Here is a 22354-nt window from a genome sequence, read left to right as displayed (position 1 = left end):
TCGTGTTGTTACATCAAGGTGTTGTGTTCTATTCGTGATTCTTGGGTGCACGCTGAATCGGGAGTTGGGTGGGGGTTTCCCCACTAGGTTCTTTCACTCTGTCTACTTCTGGAATTCTTCCTATTCTACAGTGAGACCCGAAAAGTATTCAGTTATTAGTTTCCAAGGGTCCTATTTGACTGCGTGGGGAAACAGGAGGCAAGAAATAATATGCAATTAGTCAACAGGTTATTAGGATAATTGCAAGAAAGGAAGCTGGAGCCTGGAGTGTGAGTCCTACACGGGTCACGAAACACCCACTACTCCCGCAAAAGTGGTGTGTGTGTGCCCTTAGTCAAAATGGCCGCCTTTCGGGCGTCTCGCTAACGTAATGCGCATGCCCATTCTGTTTTGCGCCCGCCCCCCCTGGTCCTGACACATGCGTCTTCGTGATTATGAGCTCCTCTGTGATTGGCTGGTGCGTGATTTTGAACCGGATCTGGCGGCGCGGTTTTACACTGCCGTTAGCGAGGCGCGCCGCTGGTAGACAGCAGCCCTCCTGGGGCGCGGCGGCAGGAGAGTGAGCGCCGCGGGCCGAACGGGGTTGCGTGTGCGCGGGGCCGGGAGCCTCGGTAAGCCGGTCGAGGTCGCGAGCGAGCGAGCGGGCGGGCGGCGGGGAGGCGGGCGAGGGGAGGGGGCGGCGGGACCGGGCTGTTCTCGCCGCGGCGCTCCGTGCAAAGTCGGGGGCGTCCTTTTGAGGCGTGGCCCGGCGAGTGCGGGTGTGGTTCCCTCCAGGTGGTCTTGGCGAGCCCCTGTGCCGGGCGTGGGAATGGCGGGGAGAGCCTCCTCATACCCTTTTCTGAGCAACAGTCTCTTGAGGGAGAAATCAGGTGTTTGGGGAACCTGGCGACCTGACGTGGAGAGCCTCTACCTTCTAGGCTGTCTCCCACAAGGCTCATTAGAACATCCCTAGTTGTGGAGAGTTAGAATGTTGCAAATTCGGAGCCTATCTCGGGTGATTTTTTTTTTTCAGCTCCACCCCCTCCTTTTAATAATTTATTGCCCAACTCTTGTCACTGACCTACCTACCGTTCTGTGATTTGCATGTGAAACCCTTCGGGGTGTATTAATTTATATCAACAGCTTCCACCAACAGAAAAGCTAAGACTGTAATCTGGCAAGCATCAGAAACCCTCTTGTAGCGCCTACCAAAGTGTTTTAAGCGTTCCTTAATTTATAACTGTTTGTTCTTAACTATAAAACGTAGTGAGAATGGTTATATTACAACATAGTATTTAGGTATTCTGGATTCATGTCCACTAGCCAGGGTCACTTATATTTGGCTCACTCATTTCCCTCGGAATGAGAGCTTTGTTTTTGTGCCTCAGAAAGAGAGGAAGAAAAAGAGGAAGAGGGGGAGAGGCTGACTGAAGTAATCCCAATAGTGTATTGGAGGGTTATTGGAGTTACTGTTTACCTTTTAAAGTTCTATCACTCCTAAATAAACTGGACTCCCTGTATGTGTGATAGTGTCTTATGTAGCCCAGGCTGGCCTCTTGTAGCCAAGGATAACCTTGGACTTCTGAGCCTCCTGTCCTTGGAGTGCTGGGATTACAGGCATTACAGGATAACTTGGAGATTACATGTGTGATCCTACATTCTCAGTATTTGCTGTGTTGAGGACAGAAACCAGGGGCTTGTCATGCTAGAGAGGCATGGTATCAGCTGAGCTACAGGCCATCACAATTGTACATGTAAGTTCACATAAGACTGTCTTCTACTAACCCTTAAAACCTCTGTTGACTGATGAGGCTGCATGTCAGGCTGTCAGGGTGCAGTAAAGATAGGGACTCTTATGCTGTGTTAGACTTCAGTGCTGTCTGCTGGTCAGCTTGGCTTTTGGGTTGATGGAAGGTAGGTGTGTGTTTGTTTCTGTTTTTATTTCTATGCTGAGACAGGGTTTTGCTGTGTATAACAGCCCTGTATGTCCTGGAACTCTGTAGACCAGGCTGGCCTGGAACTCACAGAGATCTGCCTACCTCTATGTCTCCTAAGCACTGGGATTCAAGGTGTGTGCTGCCATTCTCCGGGTGAAAGATAATTCAGGCCAGAATTTCATCTGATAGTCACAAGGAGGTGTCTGGTGTGTTAGTGGAGCTAAAGATCACTCAGATAATTTGGCTGCAGATCTGAGACATTCTATCAAGCTCTCCACAAATACAGAAGCTCCAATTTTAGCTTTATAGAATTATAACATTGACTTTTACCCCTGGGTTTCCCCCATGTAAGGTTTTTATACCATGCTGCTTTAATAAAAAACCTGTTGCACCAAGCCTTGGGCACTGTTCTAGATACCAGTGGCTCTGCAAAGTCCTTGCTTTCCAGACAGTAAACTAAGTGAGCATATCAGGTGGAAAGCAACCAGGAGTTATGGAAAATAGTGTGGCTGGAAGAGACTTCACTGAGAAGTAAACTCCCAGGGGTGGGGTGGATGGGGACTGGATGAGATGGGGGACTGTCCATGCTAGAGATGGCAGCAGAGAGTAACTGAAAAACTGAATCCAAAGAGAATGACTAGACCAGTGGTAGCCCAACTCCTCAGTGCTTGCTCAGTGGAAACAGGATGCTAACAAACACAGTGTGTGCCCTGCCTGCCGTGGAGCTCTGATGGAATATGCTGGGCCAAGGGCGGGCTGAGGGTGATGAGGTCTGTGTCGCGCTCTTTAAAGGTCATTCTTTCCCCCTCCCCCAACATACATTCACATTGTGAGATCTGTCTGTCTGAGTTGCAGTCATTAGGAAAAGGCTTCAGAGATTGCTGAGACCGACTCTGGGTGGGTGGGCCTCACAGGAAGCAGTCAGTGTGCTGAGCTTACCCATCACACCCAGTTCTCCACCCTCACCCCCACCTCTAGTCTTCACTCATGGTGAGCTGGGAACATTTTGTTGACTCTTTCTGCAATTGATTTGCTCATAGGAACGATTGGTCTCATGATGGCATTTCTTCTGTCAGTTGGATGGAGCCTCTGATACAGAGCAGAAGCCGGACACTTAGGGAAATGAATTGTTCTCAAGTGCTTTTGAATGGAAGCAACTTAGTCCGAGCTTGTCTTTAGTAGGAGCATGTCTGTGGCAGTGGGAAACCTGCACTGTTAATGTCTTGGGAATCTCCAGAACAGCAATGTGTATAATAAAGTTTTTCATTAAAATACTTTGCTGGAAAACAAAATCAAGCAATCTGCCGTTGCTTTGTCTTGTGCAATGTAACACTCGATGCAGCTAAAAAAAACCCTGATATATAGTTTTTTTAATAATGTTATTTGTAGGACGAGTATAGATGCTTTTCCCAGGATACCCTGCAGTAAGATCTGTAATAGTCTGTTGTTCTGAAGGACTGTCTGTCTCTTTCCTAGGTGATTGAAATTAAATTGGGGGCTCAAAGCAATCATAGCAAGCTGAGAGTCTTTCTCCTGGTGTTGCCAAATTGCTCCCTTAGGGATACTCACAGATTGGGAGTGTAACACAGTGACTTCTCTACCTCTGGGGCTCCCATCAATAGCAGCTGAGATTCTGGGCACCTTTTGTTTAAAGTGCTCACAGGGGCCTTTGCAGTGTTGTCAAAATGCAGCAGCCTCTGCTTTGCAAGTGACAGCTGCTCCACAGCTGAGAGCAGCGCTCTGCAGCTCGACTGCTTCTGCCTCCTCTCACATTACTGCATCTCCTAGCCATGCTGCTAAATAATAAAGGGGGGGGGGGATGAAAATGTGGCCCAGCAGGAAAATTAAAGCCATTCTCAACTGACACTGAGAAGGCTGAGTGAGTTTTACCTCTCCACATTACGATTTGAGAGTCAGTAGTGATGCAGAGGGGTGGGGTTTGTCATCTATAAATAACTCCTGAGAGTCACTTCTGTAGATGTTAGTGAGACTATATGAGCCCCAGCATATAAAAAGAAATATATTTTACTAAACCAACTTTTGATTCCCAAACCTATATTTGATGAGCAAACCTCTGTTAGAGGAGGGAAAATGAGCTCTCTTCAGAAGCAGGAGCTTCGTCAAGGACAGCTTGTCAAACAGGTCAGGAGTTTGCAGTCTTTCCGCTCTGGGTTCTAGCTGACATCTGTGTTTATACACATGGCTGTGGTTTGTGTGACTGTTAGGATTTTCAGGTATCTGAGAAAATCTGCAGCATATACTATGGTGGATGCTTTATAATATTTTAGTGTGTTAGGGTGGAAAGAAAACAGACACTTGGGTGTCACTGGGGGCTCAGCGTTTAGTCATTTCAGGTTTCTGAGCCTCTAAGTTGTCTGTGAAATGGCAGCTTAGTTAATTAGATTCAGATGAAGAAAAAATGTGAAATGTCAAGTTTAGTACTCAGTTCACAGCAAAGGCATATATTAAATATTATGTAGTACTATTTTAAAAAATAGTCTGTGCTTCTGAATTTAGTGGAGCCTCATGTGGAGACAGTCTAGACAACTTAGGGGAAATTACTAGAGTTGTGAATCACTCTTCCAGAATCTAATTAACAGCTATCAGACCCGGAACCACACAAAGACCCAGTCTTGTTTTCATTAGCTGTACTTTTGATAGGGTTCAGTTTATGTGTTATAGCATTCTCACCTGCATTTGCATTCTCTTGTGAGGCAGGTGGTGTCCTGTCCACTCTGTAGATGGTCTCAGGAGTTACCAAAAGTAAATCCATCTGCATGGGTAGTGTCCTAGGCGTCACTGGCCTGCCTCTACTCACAATGATGCTGAGGTGGCGTGACAAGTACTGTGTCTATTTCATGTCTAGACACCATGTTAAGTACTGCGTGCTTGTGTGTTTTAATACCGTAGCAGGACATGCAAGATTTCTGTCCTCAAGTTTAGTAAAGTTAAACTAGTGTGTCTGAATAGCAACTAATGAGAGTGTTGGGGTATGGGCTGGAAGACAGGGTTGGAGGCAGGAAGTCAGTCTGACTGAGCGGTGACAGTTGTGAGGGATGAGGAGGCTCTGACCCATCTGTGAGAAAAATCTGCAGAAAAGGGAAAAACCAACAATATTTCTGAAATTTGGAACTGAACATGAAAATAGGAAGATAAAAATTGGGAGTCAGAGCCAGGCCTGGTGGTGCACACCTTCAATCCTACCGCTCAGGAGGCAGAGGCAGTTGTATCTTAAGTTCAAGGCCAGCCTGGTCTATAGCGCGAGTTCCAAGCTAGCATAGGCTACATGGTGAGACCCTGTCTCAAGAATTAACAGTAACACCTGGGAGTCAGTAGGACAGCTGATGTATATGAAGGAGAGGGGAGACTGGGGTTTCAGGAAGTTCACGGAGAGTCACCTTGAGAACTACAGCACTTGAGTTGACAGACCGTAGAGAGAAGTCGGTGTGGCCAACTATCAGAGCCTGGGTGGTGGCTGGAGTAGAGTAGTTGGATGAATTCAGAGAATTTGAGGAGTTAATTGAGGTAATGTTTGGCACTAGGAAAGATACCTGCACTGCTGGTAAACCTGGAGGAACTGACAGCTAAAAATTGCCTCTCTGCTTACAATAGAGCATTAGGATTTTAAATAGTTACCTCCGAGGTACACGGACATCAAAGAGACCAGTGTGACACTCTATCTGACAGCTACTGTGGTGCAGTGCATCATGTAAGTCTGTGGTTTTGGAATCAGGTTTGTTTTTAAGAGACCCCTGCTTTCTTTAGCTTGCCAGAGTGGCTCATGCTTTATAATATCAGCAGTTGGGAGTCTGATAGTAGGAGTGCTATAGGTTCAAAGCCAGCCTGAGCTGTCTCAAAACCACAGTAAACCAACCTCCAACCCCTAATCCCTGGAATAAACACAGGGAACAGAGTAATAACGAACAAAAGAAGCTTGAGGATTCTGTTTTTATTTCTACCGCTGTAACAAAATGCTTAAACTGGGTAATTTATGAAGAATAGATACTTATTTTGTGTGTGTGCACAGGGACCAGGTCAGCCTCCAGTGGTGTTCTTCGGGGAGCTGTCCATGTGGGCTTTTGGCTTTGTTTATTTGAGATAGGGTCTTACTCACAGAGACCTTGACTGCTTCTGCCTTCCCAGTGCTGGGATTAAATGATGGAGGGAAAGGCCAGGGCCTTCTCACTAAGGATCCTTCTGTTGCTTCCCCAGGTCACCTGCTCAGCTTAGAGTCTGTTCCTCTCTTTCATTCTGTGTGGGGTAGTGTTGTGTTTGTGGCATGGCATCCCGGTGGTGCTGGCTATGTTTGGTTGTGGGATTGCGCTGCTGCGGTTGTTGAGCTTGTGCAGGAGGGTCCTTATCCCCTGAGCCCTAGTTGCCGAGGATCAGACTTGGGTCCTCATGCTGGTGCAGCAGGTTCATTATGGCGAGCTCTCGACCTCTCCCACCCCCAGACAGGCATTTATTTCTTAGCGTTTAGAAAGTCCAAGATGAAAGTGCCAGGAGATGGCTTGGTCAGGATTTCCCATTTCCACAACGACGCCTTTTTATGATCTCCTGTGGCAGAAGAGCAATAGGGCAGAGTCAGTCCTTCAGGAACCTTTCCAAGGACACCCCAGTTCCTTGACATCCTAGTACTGCTGCATAGGGAATTCAGTTTCAGCTTGCATTGTGGAGGGCCTGGCACAAGCAGAGAGGGTCAGGTCAGGGCAGGTCTTACTGTCATTTAAGACACATTTTTGATGGTTGTTTTGAGATGAGGTCTTGTCATGTACCCCCCCCCCCCCTCGGCCTGGAGCTTGTGACCATCCTGCCTTTATCTCTAGTACTGAGCTTTTAGTGCACAGTACCACGCCTGCTTGAAAATAGTTTTTGCCTGCTGTAGTGGTGCACACCTTTAATTCCAGTGACAGGCAGATCTCTGGGTTCCAGAACAGGTCTTAAAAACAAGAAAAGCCACTCCTCCCATTTTCAACATCATGGTTGCCACAGAAACTGCTTGTCTGAGTCCCTTAGCAGAAGGTTTCTTGTTCTGAATTGCAGGGCACACTTATGATGCTGAGGTAGAAGCAGGGTTCACTTAGGATTTTGAGGTAGAAGAGATCAATGTCCCGGGTTAAAGCTGCTGGCTAGTGGCCTCCGTGTTTACTGGAGCCAGAGGAGATGATCGTGTGAGTCGATGCTGAGTGTTCTGCTCTGCAGCACCTGCTTGTGGGTTTGTTAAGTCTGTGGACCTCATGCCTTCCACGTGTCTTCTGCTGGCCTCCCGGTCTGATGCGGGGTTAGTGTGGTTGCTTAGCAGCGTGCCATGGCGAGTTGCCTGGAACCGGGTCTGTCTCCAGCTGAAGAGCATGGCTCAGCCCTGTTCAGGTTACACTGCAGACAAGCTTGGAGCTGCTAGAATTTATTTCATTTTATTTACAATCATAGCAGCTGTTTCATAACTACAAATGAATATTTCTGCAGTGTTTAATACAAAATATTTTTATGCTCACACATTCCTTTGTTCTTTGTGGGGTTTGGGTTTTTTTGTTTGTTTCTTTTCCTTTGTCCATTTCTTAGTGTCATAGCTGGCAGTACAATCTTACATTTACAAATATTGCTAAAAAATCAAAATAGAGTTCTGAAACTATTTTTCAGATAGAGTGGTCACCTAGAGCATCTGGGGTAAGAAAAGCATGAGAACTCTAATGGGTTCTGAGAGTATTTTATTCTTGAGTGAAATTTGGCTATTTTCTTTACTTTATAATTTTTGTCACATTCAGTAAATGTCCTTCTTGACCACTAAATGAACTTATTTTTCTAATCCATTCCTGGCTGAAGACTGTTTGGAACAGAGCTGCCTGGAAGGCGTGAGTTTTTAATGTACTATTTAGCAGGTCTTTGGGAGGAAGCACAAAGCCTGACATTCCCTCTACAGAGCACGCTACAAATGGTTTCCCCTGCCCTTGTCACTGTGAAGGTGGTGTATTGTCTTTCTGATGCCAGTGGTATAACATAATCCTCCGCCTATACTTAGGATAAATTTATTAGACACAGTCCCTGCATGCAGTCCAATAGAGAGCCCCGCACTACAGAAATAATTCTTGTGCTGCTGAGCTGGCAGTTTCCCTACTTAATCACTGTGTGATGTCACCTGGGCCATTGGTGAGAAATGTGCTGACCACGTCCTGCCTTTTAAGAGACAGTTGTGACAGGATATTAGCCAAAAGTGAAATTAAAAATAAACATTTTAAGTTACATTATAGGTTTTCAAAGTCTGAAAGATTAAAGTAACAAAAATGTTAAGTTAGAGCCTGGAGGGCACGGTGGCGCAAGCCTTTAATCCCAGCACTCGGGAGGGAGGCAGAGGCAGGCGGATTTCTGAGTTCGAGGCCAGCCTGGTTTACAGAGTGAGTTCCAGGACAGCCAGGGCTATACAGAGAAACCCTGTCTCAAAAAACAAAACAAAACAAAACAAAAGTTAAGTTAGATTTGAAGAAGCACAATTTGTGGTGTTATTTACAATCCATTGACATGCTCATTCCTGCTGAAGGCAGACAGCACCGGCATCTCTGTGAGGAGTAAGGGCCCTGCATAGACTAGACAGGGAGGGCAAGCGTCCTAAGTGCTTCCTAGTCTGTAAGTGAGTCTTTGCTTTTGTTTTTATCTTTTTTTTTTTTTTTCCAAAACAGGGTTTCTCTGTTGTAGCCCTGGCTGTCCTAGAACTCACTCTGTAGACCAGGCTGGACCCAAACCCAAGAGATCTGCTTGCTTTTGCACCTCAAGACTAAATCTAAAGGTGTGTACCACTACAGCCTGGCTTTATAAGTGAGTCTTTTATTGCAACTTCCGATCTGACACATTTGGAAGGCTGGGGCAGGAAGATTGTGAGTTCAAGGCCAGCCTGAGCAACACAGTGAGAGATTGTCTTAAAATATAAACAAGCAGCCTGGTGGGATGATGTATGCCTTTAATCCTAGCATAGACAGATCTCTTAAATCAACGGGGGTGGGGTGGGGGGGGGGAAGGAGGGAGAAACAAAAAAAGAAACAAGATGAAAGACGTTTTACTATAACTTAAGCTCACACAGAATTGTTGGCTTGAAATTCTTATAATGGTGGTTGCAGACAGGAGAGTCCAGGTGTTGGTCACTGGTAGATTTACTAGATTGATGCGGAATCTTTTGTAAGGGGGAGAAAGCAGCTTCCTCCTAATGTATATTTGATTTCTTGGCAGAAAGATGGATACTACAATGGTGAATTTGTGGACTCTGTTTGAGCAGCTTGTGCGCCGGATGGAGATTATCAATGAAGGAAATGAAAGCAGTAAGTCATCCTGAGCCGGGCTGGGGAGGGTGGGGAGCAAGCATGGGGGACAGAGTCAGAAGGCAGCCCAGCAGACCTGCTTATCTATAACGCCTAAGTGTGTTGCAGTCTAAAAGCTGGTGTGCTTTCAGGTTCCCCCAAAAAATAAAAGATGGCTTCTTATGGCCAAAGGCAAAAGGCGGTTGCATTGTATTCTGTGTTGGGGATCCCATGGGAGCCAGAGGAGGGCAAGGGAGCCTCTGGAGCTGCAGGTACCGGATGTCGTGAGCCTCCTGGATGGGTGCAGGAAGCTAACTCAGGTCCTCCCTACCCCGGAGCCACTGCTCGTGTTTTTACGGGAACTTTATGTGGCTCGCTAACTTTCTTGCTTTCTTGCTTTCTCTCTCTCTCTCTCTCTCTCCTTCTTTCTCAAAGATTTATCTGTTTATTTTATGTATGTGAGTACACTGAGGCTGTACAGATGGTTGTGAGCCATCATGTGGTTGTTGGCAATTGAATTTTTAGGACCTCTGCTTGCTCAGGCCCGGCGATTTATTTATTATTATACCTAAGTACACTGGAGCTGTCTTCAGACACATTAGGAGATCTCAGTACGTCACGCATTCTGCCAGCCTTGTTTTTTTTACTTTCTCCTTCCTTGGGTGTCTTTTCATAGAATAGTGAGTATTAATTGCCATTTTCTTATTCCATGAAGTGGGAAAAGTCTGGATTTCTCAGCATGTTGCTTTTTTTTCCCCCTTTTTAAGAGGGTTGGTCTTGGGCTGGCGAGATGGCTCCATAGTTAAGAGCACTGACTGCTCTTCTGCACTGACTGCTCTTCTGACGGTCCTGAGTTCAAATCCCAGCAACCACATGGTGGCTCACAATCATCTGTAATGAGATCTGACTCCCTCTTCTGGTGCGTCTGAAGACTGCTACAGTGTACTTACATATAATAATATGTAATATGTTGGGCTGGAGTGAGCAGAGGACCTGAGTTCAATTCCCGGCAACCATATGATGGCTCACAACCATCTGTACAGCCACAGTGTATCATATACATAAAATAAATAAAAATAAATCTTAAAAAAAAAAAGAGGGTTGGTCTCATACTGTGGCCCATGGCAGTCCTCTTGCCTCAGCCTCCTTTCTACAAGCACAAAGCCACCTCATGCAGCTCTGTTCCTCCTGCTCCCACATAGGCAGGCCTCCAGTTCACAGAGTAGTCCAGGCTGGTCTAAAGTGTGAGGGTATTGCATCCCCTGCAGCTGGAGTTACAGACAGTTGTGAGCTGCCATGTGGGTGCGGGGAATTGAACCCAGATCTCTGGAAGAGCAGCCAGTGCTCTCATTCACTGAGCCAGCTCTCCAGCCCTAATTTTTGATGCTTGATATTTACTTTGCCTAAGATAACTTTCATACTATCCTATTTTGCTAAAATTAGTCTGCTGCTAACAGAAGTTCCCTTATGACCCACTTAATACCTTCCTTCTCTCCCTCCCTTTTTTCCCTTCCTTCTTTCCTGGTTTCTGGAGACAAGGGACTCAGAAATCCGCCTGCCTCTGCCTCCCGAGTGCTGGGATTAGAGGCGTGCGCCACCACGCCCTGCGGCTCTTGACTTTCTAATCAATATTTGTATAATTATCACTGAATAGGATTATCGGTCTTAGATATCTATCATATTTATCCACATCTACTAGAGCATATTGTAGCAATTATACCTGAATTTGCTGTTTAACTCTGGCTCAGCAATATGTGACTGTGAAGGAGGTTGTTTTTGTTTTATGTGACTGTCCTGGTGTGTGACAGCTACCCCAAAGGTATCCCTCTTTGATTGCCTTCTGTTCAGGAGCTTTCAGCATTGGTGACATCTGGAGCCAGGTGACTAATGCGTCACATACTCCATAGCAGATGCCCTGGTTAGGCCAAAAGTGCATGGCCTGTTGAATCAGGCATTGCTTTCCACTAAGCTGCTGTCCACAGTGAACAACAGGGTTTGTTCCTGGTCATTTTCAGATGTGTTTGGCCATAGTCCAGCAAGACTTCATATTTGGGATGAAGCTAACTATAGGACCTATTTATTTGAGCAGCTATATCTTTGCTATTTGGATTATTGAAGTTTTTACCTGTCCTCAGTTGAATTCATCCAGGTTGTGAAGGACTTCGAGGACTTCCGAAAGAAATATCAAAGAACCAACCAGGAGTTGGAGAAATTCAAAGACCTATTGTTGAAAGCAGAGACCGGGCGGAGCGCCCTTGATGTGAAGCTGAAGCATGCCCGTAATCAAGTGGACGTGGAGATCAAGCGGAGGCAGCGCGCTGAGGCAGAGTGTGCCAAGCTGGTGTGCATTGCTTTGCTTATCAGACTGGTGATGGGGTGGGAAGTTGTTGTTTGGTAATGTTTCTACTGAACATACAGGCCCAGTCTCTCTTCTACATAAAGAACTCACTTGACATCTTGCATGTGATTAGAGATGAAACTGAAGCCTGTGACTTCAGTTTCATAGTTTGAAACTTTTTTAGTTTGAAAATTTATTTTCTCCTTTAGGCTTGAAACAGTTTTTCACTAGACAGGTTTCAAATAAGAGTTTAAAGAATTAAAACAAAGCAGCCAGAGATGTAAAGTTGGTGAAATGTGTGCCTGGCATGCACAGAGCCTTGGACTCCAGAACAAGAAGAGAATTCTAGAATATTTATCTAATACAATTTATTTGCTATTCTTGGACTGGAGAGATGGTTCAGTGGTTAAGAGCACTGACTGCTCTTCAGAAGGTCCTGAGTTCAATTTCCAGCAAACATGGTGGTTCACAACCATCCATAATGAGATTTGACACTCTCTTCTGGTGTCTGAAGACAGCTACAGTGTACTTAGATATAATAATAAATAAATCTTTTTTTTTTTTTCGAGACAGTGTTTCTGTTTATCCCTGGCTGTCCTGGAACTCACTTTGTAGACTGGGTTGGCCTCGAACTCAGAAATCCACCTGCCTCTGCCTCCCAAGTGCTGGGATTAAAGGCATGCGCCACCACTGCCCGGCTATAAATAAGTCTTTTTTTTTATTTTTTTTTTTATTTTTTATTTTTTTTGGTTTTTCGAGACAGGGTTTCTTTGTGTAGCCCTGGCTGTCCTGGCACTCACTTTGTAGACCAGGCTGGCCTCGAACTCAGAAATTCGCCTGCCTCTGCCTCCCGAGTGCTGGGATTGAAGGCGTGCGCCACCACGCCCGGCTAAGTCTTTTTTTTTAAAGAACAAAAAGAAAGAAAAACACTGTACTCTATTTAAAAAAAACAAAAACAATTTATTTGCTATTCTGTAGGTGTGGGTGTGTGTCTTTTGAGACAGGGTGCTACTATATAATTCCTGATGGCCTTAAACTCGGGTGATCCTCCTGCCTCTGCTTCCTGAATAATGGGTTTAGTGATGCATGCCACCATGCCTGGCCTATATTGTTTATTATAAATTCAAAGAACATTGTCCTCCTTTTATGAATTGGTGGCACTGGCCCTTTGTCGTCACGGCTGTCTAGCACAGGGTAAAGGGCTGGATGCAGTCATCGTCAAGCAGTGTGGCTGGAAGACAGTGTGCTGTCTTGGTGTGTCAGGGTGGGTCATGGTGCAGTGGAGAGCTTAGTCAAAGCGACTAGTCCATCGTAGCTCAGTGTAGATGCCTCAGGACGCCCAGGCTGGCTGCATTACAGCTTTGTGTCTAAGGTATTTTGTTCCAACATGTAGAGAAATATGCGACTTCCTTCTTTGATCCATAAAAGAAGCCAGTAATTGTTCTGATGAAGACAACACTTTAAATATTTCTGCTCTGTGAGATCTATTCTGGAGCTCTCATTCTAGAGCTCTCTCCTTGGCTTAGCAGTTTAATCTAAAGGTCTCATAGCGGGGGGGGGGGGGGCTTGCTGTTCTAGATGGGGTTGTTCTTACTCATCAGAAGCCGACCATAGTCTGGGCTTGGTGTGAATTAATATTCTATTGTTGTAATGCCTTCCTGAAGGCCCATTTGCATAATGTATTTTAATGTCTTGTGCCTATCCATAAATTTGAGGTGAAGCTTTTTTCTCTGGCTGGTTGTGATGGTCCACTCTGCGTTGGTCTGTAGGAACAACAGATTCAGCTGATTCGAGACATACTCATGTGTGACACATCTGGCAGTATTCAGCTGAGCGAGGAACAAAAATCAGCTCTGGCTTTCCTCAACCGAGGCCAAGCATCCAATGGCCACGCCGGCAACAATAGGTGGGGGACTGCATCTGTTGTTATCTGATCACTGCTGCACAGCTGTCGGGAGTCCACTGCTTCTTTCCGGGATGTGTGCTGAATGAAGCAGAAGGAGACTTAGGGGAGGGCGGCTGGGGAAGGTGAGGGAGGGAGGCCAAAAACCCACCCCCCATTTGCTTTCATTGTCTTTTAAGCTTTGCTTAGGTTGTTGTCTCACTATGGGTACAGTTTTGACGTTGATGTTAAATTACACATCAATAACATCTCCTGTACAATAACTAAGGACTGAGAAGGTGAAAACGGCTGTTCAGCTGTTCAGCAATACTTTCGCGCTGTTTATTCTCTGGAGAGCTCTTGTGGCTGCTGGGAGCTAAGACCAGACAATCATTTTGGTTCCACAGTCACTAGAACAGTTGCAGCCAGGCTTTGAATGTAATACTTCCAGCACAGTAAATAGGAAGAGGCTTAGGCCTCTTGTTTTGTACGCTGGTTGGTCCGAGGGGAATCTTACTTTGTTCGGTGTGGTGAGATAGGGCCTTAGGGAGTAGCCTGCCTTTCTCTTCCTCCCGAATGCTGGGGTTAGAGCTTCGATGCTGCTGCCCACATGGAATCTGTAACTAGGAAAATATATGATTCTCGTTTCTTTTTTTTTTTTTTTTAAGATTAAGAATATGAGTATTTACGGGTGAGGGTAAGCCATATGTGTAGGGAGCCCGTGAAAACCAGAAGAAGGTACTGAGTCTCTGGAACGAGAGCTATAGAAGATCAAAGCTGCCAGGAATTGAACTCCATCCAATCCTGGAAGAATAGAATGTGCTCTCAATCACTGAGCATCTCATAGCCCCACCCCCAACCCAGCCTGTATTTTGAGGCGGGGTCTTTCATATCTCAGGCTGGCTTTGAACTTCTGATCTTCTGCCTGTATATCGAAAATGCTACAATTACCTGCATGAACCCCTATCTCCAGCTTGGGCTTAATATCTTCAAAAGCCAGTGCTGGAGCTGGGGTTAGGCCCAGATAACAGAGTCCCAGAACCTTGAAAACTGGGCCTGGAGTTACACATTTGTGATTCCAGCGCTAGGGAAGCTGAAAATCATCTCCTGGGATAAAAGAAGTTCATGGGCGGCCTGGGCTAGAGGCCTTGTCAGAAGCCCAGTGCTGGGTAGTACTCACTTGTAGGCAGCAGCAGCCATGCTTGGAATCAGATTGAACCTCAGCCTGCATCCTTGTAGTATACACTCAGCAAGAAATACCCCATGCGCCTGGCTACAGTACTCTGAGCTGGTCTGCACTCATGCTGCCTCGTGGAGCCCATGGAGAGAGGCTTCCTGCAGCTCAGGCTTCAGCTGTGCCCTCTGGGAGCTCGCTTGCTCTTGTTACCTGAACAGTGGGACTTTCAGGTGCTGGTTGGTGGCTTTTATGTTTTAAGGTGTTCTGTATCTAACACTGTTACTGTTTTTATTCCAGACTGTCAACGATTGATGAATCTGGTTCCATTTTATCAGATATCAGCTTTGACAAGACTGATGAATCACTGGTAATAAACATTTGATTGCTAGAGTTATCTACTTTTGTTAACTTGCTCCTGCAGCAGCATCTCTGGCCCTGTCCTTGGCCATCCTTTATGACGGTTGTATTAGTTGATTTGTTACAGACTCTGAGCTAGTAATTTAAAATATAAATCCACACAAGCTATAAGATACTGACTTAAATATTTAGTTTCTGGAGTAAGAATGTGAAATTCAGGATTTGCTTTGAGGTTGAAGATCTCTGAAGGGTTTCTGGGAAGAACCTGTAGTAATTGGTTATGTCTTGACTTGTTAAAGCTCTAGAAATGAGCAAGATTGACCAGGCAAGGTTTTACTTTAAATTGTTGGGATAAGGTCTCACGTAGTAGGTGTGTCTGTCCTGGAGCTTACTATGTAGACACAGAGAAGGCGTCTGTGCTGCTGCTGCTGAGGTGAATAGATTTATCTTATGTCCAAGTTAGTCTGGTTCTTGAGGAAGGCTTAGGCATCCTTCACATTGTTAGAAGGAAACTAAAGCCCTTAGCTTCATCTAGATGGGGGTGATTTACATTACTGGGCAGCATATTAAGCAATTAAGCAATGGTTTGCTATGTTTAAACATGTTACCTTTTGTGGGCAGCAGACCTGGTGGAATTTCCATATAAAAGGTAATATTTCATATACTACTGAAATTTTAGTCTTTAATGTTGAGGAGACTGGTAGTCCACTGGTAATTTATCATTTCTGTGGAAGGCTGAAACCCTGCAAACAAAACAAAGTACAGGAAACTGTTAGTATTTGATGTTTTTGATGGAAAAGCAGATAGCAGGTACTTATTACGTGCCCAGTAGTGTTTTTACTTGTTCAACCAGAGAAGCAGATGTCCATTTTAAGGTTATAAATATTGGGCAACCACCTTCTGAAAAATGGAATGATGCAGGACAGGTCTTAGGTATATAATCAAACATCAGGTGAGTTCTGAGGGAAGCCCCTGCTGTGTTAGCTGTTAAAATTGGAGCTGATCAACCCATAGCGAGATGACTTGACTGTGAATTGGGGAAGTGTAGTCCTGTGGAGTCACTGTTTGTTGTTCTTGCTGTTTCCAGGAACTGTGTTTTTGGGGTAGCCAGGAGTAAGGGAATCATCAAGTAAGTTTAGATACTAAACTGAAGGCCAGTGAGTACAATAACGGAGGTGAAACCAGACCGTGGTAAATAGCATTAAAAGGTAAACTTGCTCTTAGGACCACGGAAGAGGGACTCCGAGGGTTATAGAAGTTAAGCTAACTTTTTAAGTGACACAGTTGACAGTAACAATCACTTGAGGAAAGAGTCACATCTCACATGGTCAGTACGATGTCTTCTATTCTCTAAGTTCTAAAACTAATTAGAGAAGTAATGAGCAGTAAAGACCCAGGCTCCTGAAGTGATCACGACGGGAGCTGACTCTCTGACCTTCCCCTGTCTCTGTGGCATTGCTTCCTGATTCTGTCACTGTTGCTTCAATATTTGAAGGAAGCCCATTAACTGCAGCTTTGGAACAAATGCCAGAGACCTTCTTCATTCCTCTCCCGGGGCTCTAAGTTAGCTAGTCTGACTTGTTTGCTGAAAATTTATTTTCGTAGGATTTATGAGTGACCTAACCAAAGGAAGAGATTAACATAGTCTAATTGCCAACAGGACTGGGATTCTTCTTTGGTGAAGAATTTCAAAATGAAGAAACGAGAGAAGAGGGTATGTATGTTCTTGTTGCCCCTGCCCCAGGGGGGCTTGAATGCAGGGCAGGTACACTCACTGTATCTCCTCACCAAGTGCCAGGTTGTCCTTAGCTCCTGTGTAACCAAGCTTTGATTGTGACCCTTCTGCCTCAGTCTTCCAGGTGGCTGGAATATCAGCCTTTGCCATCAGGCTCAGAAGTTTAGATGTTTTACATTTTATAAAATAAGAGGTTTTTGTGTTTGTTTGTTTGTTTGTTTGTTTTTTGCCTGACATCATGTCCCACACTGTGATCCTATCACTAAGAAAACTGAGTCAGAAAGATCATAATTTGAGGCCTCTTAATTAATATGGACCAGGTTGAACTACATTTCTATATTCTATTTAAAAAAAAGTCAACAGGCCTGAGAGATGGCTTGCAGTTAGAAGCACTTGATGCTCTTGTAGAGAACTTGGATGGAGTTCCTACATGGTGACTCACAAATGTCTGACACCCCAGTTTCAGAGGATCCAACGCCTTTAGTAGTAGCCTTCATGGGCTATAGCCATGCGTGTGGTATGTACACATGAATGTAGGTTAATACTAATGCACATAATATCAACATAAACATGAAGAGAAAAACCAACCAGCAAAAATCCCCATTGGTAAGTTTTTCTTTTTGGGAAATTCGGATACAAAACTGACACATCTCTAGACATTATTAAACAAAAGCACAAAATGTAGGTCAGCTGTGGTGGCACCTGCTTTTAATCCAGGCAGAGGCAGGTGGATTTAACACAGCCTCGTCTTTGTATTTATTACTAGTGTGTGTGTGTGATGTGGCCATGTGAGTGCAAGTGCATGCACACTTATCTCAGTGCGTGTGGGTGCTCCTCTCCAAGCCCCTGAGGGTTCTGGGAATTGAACGCAGGTCCTCAGGCTTGCACAGTGAGCATGAGTCCTGTAGGGGCCATAGTGATACTGCTTAAAGTGTGACGCAGGGCAAGATTCTACTTTATTTTATGGGTCTGGGCTATATCTTCATATAGTAAGAAAGAACATATTTGAGTTTGTTTTGAGTTGTCATGTGAATTTTTTATGCAAACATTTTGTGCTCTAATGTATGCTTCAGAAGCAGTGTGTGCATAATGGGATATGGAGAGCAATCTGTGCTGACGTGCTTAGCGTATTTGATGTATTTCCAAAGACTTCATGTTCTTAGATAGGATTACAGTTCTACTTTTTCTGATTCTGTATCAAAAGCTTGTCTCTTTTTTTCTATAGCTCTGAAAGCATTTTTGTGTTTGTTTAACAAATGGGCCATGAGAAAGAGCACATTGTTATTTATTGTAGCCCTGGTTCTTAGAGCTTGCATGTAGTTGTCTGATAGGATTACTGTGTTTTCTGGGTTTCAGTTCTACTTGACACTGAAGTTTGCTCTTATTCCCTCTCCAGCGCTCCAACAGTAGACAGTTCATCGACGGCCCTCCTGGACCTGTGAAGAAAACTTGTTCCATTGGCTCTACAGTAGACCAGGTAAGAGGAGTTGGGGCCAGAGAACTGGGGTCCTAAACACACCAGGAGTCAGTGGCTCTGCATAGTATGGTAGCAGTCGGAATACTACAGTGTTATTTGAGGAAGTTAGAGAGTTGTTCTGTGTAGTAAGATTGCCCATGTGAGGGGACTTTGAGTAAGATCTGTCAGCTAAGCCGGGCATGATGTGATGGCGCTCGCCTTTAATCCCAGCACTTTGGACACCGACGAAGGTAGATCTCTGCGAGTCTGAGGTCAGCTTGGTCTAACATCGTTCCAGGACAGCCAGAGCTATAAAGCAGGAATCTATCTCAAGACAAACAAGAAAAAGTTAGAACTGTCAGCTATAGGTCTGATGGTCTTTTGTTGTGTCTGTACGCCTGCAGTGTATGAGATTTCAGCCTAAGGACTTAGGGCTGGAATGTAAGTCTTAATCGGGATTTGGGAATTTTTACCTACTGGAAAATACCTGTATAGAAACAAAGTTAGTCTGTTTATCTTTCTTTCATTATGGGTTTTCTTTCAGGCAAATGAATCAATAGTTGCAAAAACTACAGTGACTGTTCCCAGTGATGGGGGACCCATTGAAGCTGTGTCTACTATTGAGACATTGCCGTCCTGGACCAGGAGTCGAGGGAAGTCAGGTCTGATGAACTTAGAGCTACATTGCCTCCTTACCGCCACAGAGCTGCCTGTGGTGGCACCTCTGTAAACTGAGACATGGAACTGGGAATTAGTGGGTAGCCTAGGCTTCATACTGACTTCAAGACCAGTCCTTGCATACATGGTGAGACCAAAACCCAGCTGCTCTTATAGACGGAAGACATAGGTTTAGTTCCTAGCACCGAGAGGGTGGCTTACAGTCATCTGTAACTCCAGACCTAAGGAATCTGATGTACCCTCCTGGTCTCCTTAGGTTCTGCACCATACTTGTGGTATACAGACTCATTCACAAGCACTCATACACTTAATAAGTCTCAAAAAAAAAGTAAAAAGAAGGGAAAAAAGAAAAGCCAGCTATGACATCTTGTACCTAAAAGTAAGTTGAGCCACCTAGGTGCTGAGACAGGCAAAACAATCATGTTTGAGGCTAGCCTTGGCTACCAAAACCAAACATAAATAAATAAAACACTGGTTAAAATTGAGAGTTGGTTTCTGAGAAGCCTCTTGAGACAGGATGTGCTGGGGTGGGTGGGAGGTTCTCACTGCCGGCCTGATGCTGCCAAGGGGTGGGGGGTTCTCACTGCCTGCCGAGAGGTTCCTTTGCTGCTCTTTACTTCTAGGGTCCAGCCAGGCTGAGTGTGCACTACTAGTGGAGTATTGTAGCTTTCCTTGGAAACTGTGTGTGTGTATTTGCTACTATCACTTATATTAAATGAAGTTAAAAAGAGAAAATGGGATTAAAATTGGTAAGGCTGAACATTTTTATAACAAAAGTTTAAATTTGGTCTTTTTCTAGGACCTTTACAACCTGTGAACAGTGACTCTGCTCTGAACAGCAGGCCGCTGGAGCCAAGAACTGACACAGACAATTTGGGCACACCTCAGAATACTGGAGGCATGCGCTTGCACGACTTCGTCTCAAAGACGGTAAGTCTGACATGGCTTCATTTCCTCTGAGGCAATTAGTGTGATTTTGGAGACAGATTCATTCTTTGTAGCCCAGGTTGGCCTCCAGCTCTGTCTTACCTTCTGCTTTGGCCTCCCGCATGCTGGGATGGTAGCACCTTCTCAACTCTCCTGTTTATCTTTTTATTTAGGGAGCTGGGGACATTGTTTCTTTTTGTTTAGCTTGTTTTGTTTTTTTCAAGACAGGGTTTCCCTGTGTAGCCCTAATGCTATTGGAATTCCATCTGTACCAGGCAGGCCTTGAATTTGAGATTTACCTGCCTCTGCCTCCAAAGTGCTGGGATTAAAAGGGTGCACATCTACACGCGACTTTATTGGGCTGATTTTATGTACACTCACATATGCTAATTTTATTCAAAGAAAATGACTTATTTTCTTTTTTTTAATATATTTTTTAATTTATTTATTTATTATACATAAGTACACTGTAGCTGTCTTCAGCCGCACCAAAAGAGGGCATCAGATCTCATTACAGGTGGTTGTGAGCCACCATGTGGTTGCTGGAATTTGAACACAGGACCTCTGGAAGAGCAGTCAGTGCTTTTAACCACTGAGCCATCTCTCCAGCCCAGAAATGACTATTTTCCATGTCCCTGCTGAGTGGGGGCGTGCACATGCCATGGCTGGTTCTCCCTCCACCATAAGCATCCTGGGGATTGAACTCAGGCCTTTCGGCTTGGTGGCAGTGCCTTTACCCACGGGACTTTTGGTAGAGCAGTTGATGCTCTTAACTCCTGAACCATCTCTTCAGCCCCCCCCCCCTTTTTAATTTCTTTAAAATTACCTTCATGATATTGCTGATCTTAGTGTAGGGTGTCAGGTCATTTGGAGTGGGAACTATAGGCAATTGTGAGCTGCCCACTATGGGTGCTGGGAATCGGATTGTGTGCTTTGCAAGAATACTAAGTTCTCTCAGTCTCTGAGTTGTCTTTGTAGCTCCATTGGCCTCTGCCATGCTGGAGTTATAGGTGTGAGCCACCGTTGCCTGGCTTTGCTCATCCATTTAAATGTACAACCTGCTGACATCCAGTGTAGTCATATAATTGGGTATCTGTCAACAGTAGCAATTTTAGAACATTTTTACCACCCAAAAGTGAAATCCTAAACCTAATAGAATTTCCCCCACCGTCCTATGCCACACCAACATCCAGTAACCATTGGCTGCCACCATAGACACCACTCGTGTCTCTATGGGCTGTCTATTGTAAGACATTTCCTATACAGGAGCATATAGTATGTGTGCCTTTGTGTCTGGCCTCTCCCAGTCAGTCACCCCTTCTGTAGCCTGTTTGTTTTGTTTCTCTTTATTTGATGGATGATGTCCCCCTGTATGGAAAGCATATGCCGCATATCCATCCATCAGTGGACAGAGCTTTAGGGTTTCCCATCTTCATCTGCTACATATGTGCACAAATGTCTCGTAGACCTGTTTGTTCCTGTTGGATATGCGTCTCTAGAAGTGGTGTTGCTGGGTCGTTTTGTGACTATGCTTATCTTTCTGAGGTTCTCCTAGACCTTCCCTCAGGTGGCTACTGTGTTTTATTTTACATTGCTGAGTAGTGTATGACTTTCAGCTTCTAGATTTTGTCAACATTTATTAAACGTATGACAAGCTCTATTCTTTGAGAATTTCAGACATGCATGTAGTGTGTGGAGACCCTGTTCTCCGGCCCTCTAAAACTTCTCAACACACTGCCGTACTCAGCATCCTGTCCTCTTTTTATTTTTTATTAATTAATTGAGACTCATTCGTGCTGCATTCGTGTATGCATAGGTTTGAGGATTCATGCACTGCAGCATGGGAAATGTCTCCGCAGCCTCCAGAGAACAGCCACTCCTACTACGTTCTGCAGCATGGGTGGAGGAAGGGCTCATAAGGATCCACCCCCACCCCTAACTGAGGAGGGGTTGGCAGTGGTCTTTTGTCTTTTTTTCTTCATCTTCCTCCTCCTCTTCTTTTTTTTTTTTTTTTTTTGAGACAGGGCTTCATTTTGTAGCCCTGGTTGGTTTTGAGCTCACAGAGATCCAGTTGCCTTTGTCTCCTAGGTACTTGAATTTAAGCATGTGTCACCATGTTCACCAGAGCACTGCTATTATTAAAATGAAGAAAACATTTTACAGTTTTTTTGTTGTTGTTGTTGTTGTTGTTATTGTTGTGGAATTATATTAGCATGTGTGATGGGCCTAAAATGTTGTTTCATACACACTGTGCACTTCATGCATGTGGTTGACAATAACTGTAATTCATATTATTCTATGCTTCTGCCCTGTTTTATCTTCAGGTTATTAAGCCTGAATCTTGTGTTCCGTGTGGAAAGCGGATCAAGTTTGGCAAGCTGTCTCTGAAGTGTCGAGACTGTCGTTTGGTCTCTCATCCAGAATGTCGGGACCGATGTCCCCTTCCCTGCATCCCCCCCCTGGTGGGGACACCGGTTAAGATTGGAGAGGTGAGTATTATGGCAGCCAACCGCCATTTGTTACGTTAGTCTGTAAAAAGCATAGTGTCAGATTTTTATTTTAAAATTATTGATCTCAAAAAAAAAAAAAAAAAAAAAAAAAA

At 44.7% G+C, this 22354-nt stretch overlaps 1 protein-coding gene across 3 annotated transcripts in view; it reads left to right on the top strand.

The window, feature by feature from the left end:
• The first annotated feature begins 461 nt into the window (after positions 1–461).
• The window catches only part of Racgap1 (Rac GTPase activating protein 1), a 30520-nt gene continuing 8627 nt past the window's right edge, over positions 462–22354 (top strand). Inside the window, exons 1-10 of one of the 3 annotated variants that reach the window (XM_021183036.1) lie at positions 462–611; positions 9139–9223; positions 11338–11543; positions 13310–13446; positions 14897–14966; positions 16617–16670; positions 18088–18168; positions 18692–18809; positions 19625–19755; positions 22077–22241. In XM_021183036.1, coding sequence (XP_021038695.1) covers positions 9139–9223; positions 11338–11543; positions 13310–13446; positions 14897–14966; positions 16617–16670; positions 18088–18168; positions 18692–18809; positions 19625–19755; positions 22077–22241 — 1047 coding nt within the window. In that variant the 5' untranslated portion in view covers positions 462–611. Of the gene's footprint in view, positions 612–8663; positions 8698–9134; positions 9224–11337; positions 11544–13309; positions 13447–14896; positions 14967–16616; positions 16671–18087; positions 18169–18691; positions 18810–19624; positions 19756–22076; positions 22242–22354 lie in introns of those variants that run through there. The other 2 variants (XM_021183035.1, XM_021183037.2) reach the window with 2 other exon arrangements.

Source organism: Mus caroli, chromosome 15, assembly GCF_900094665.2.
Source record: "Mus caroli chromosome 15, CAROLI_EIJ_v1.1, whole genome shotgun sequence".
Lineage (NCBI taxonomy): Eukaryota > Metazoa > Chordata > Mammalia > Rodentia > Muridae > Mus > Mus caroli.
Note: the sequence above shows the minus strand (reverse complement) of the source record. Positions and strands in the feature narration are given on the sequence as shown.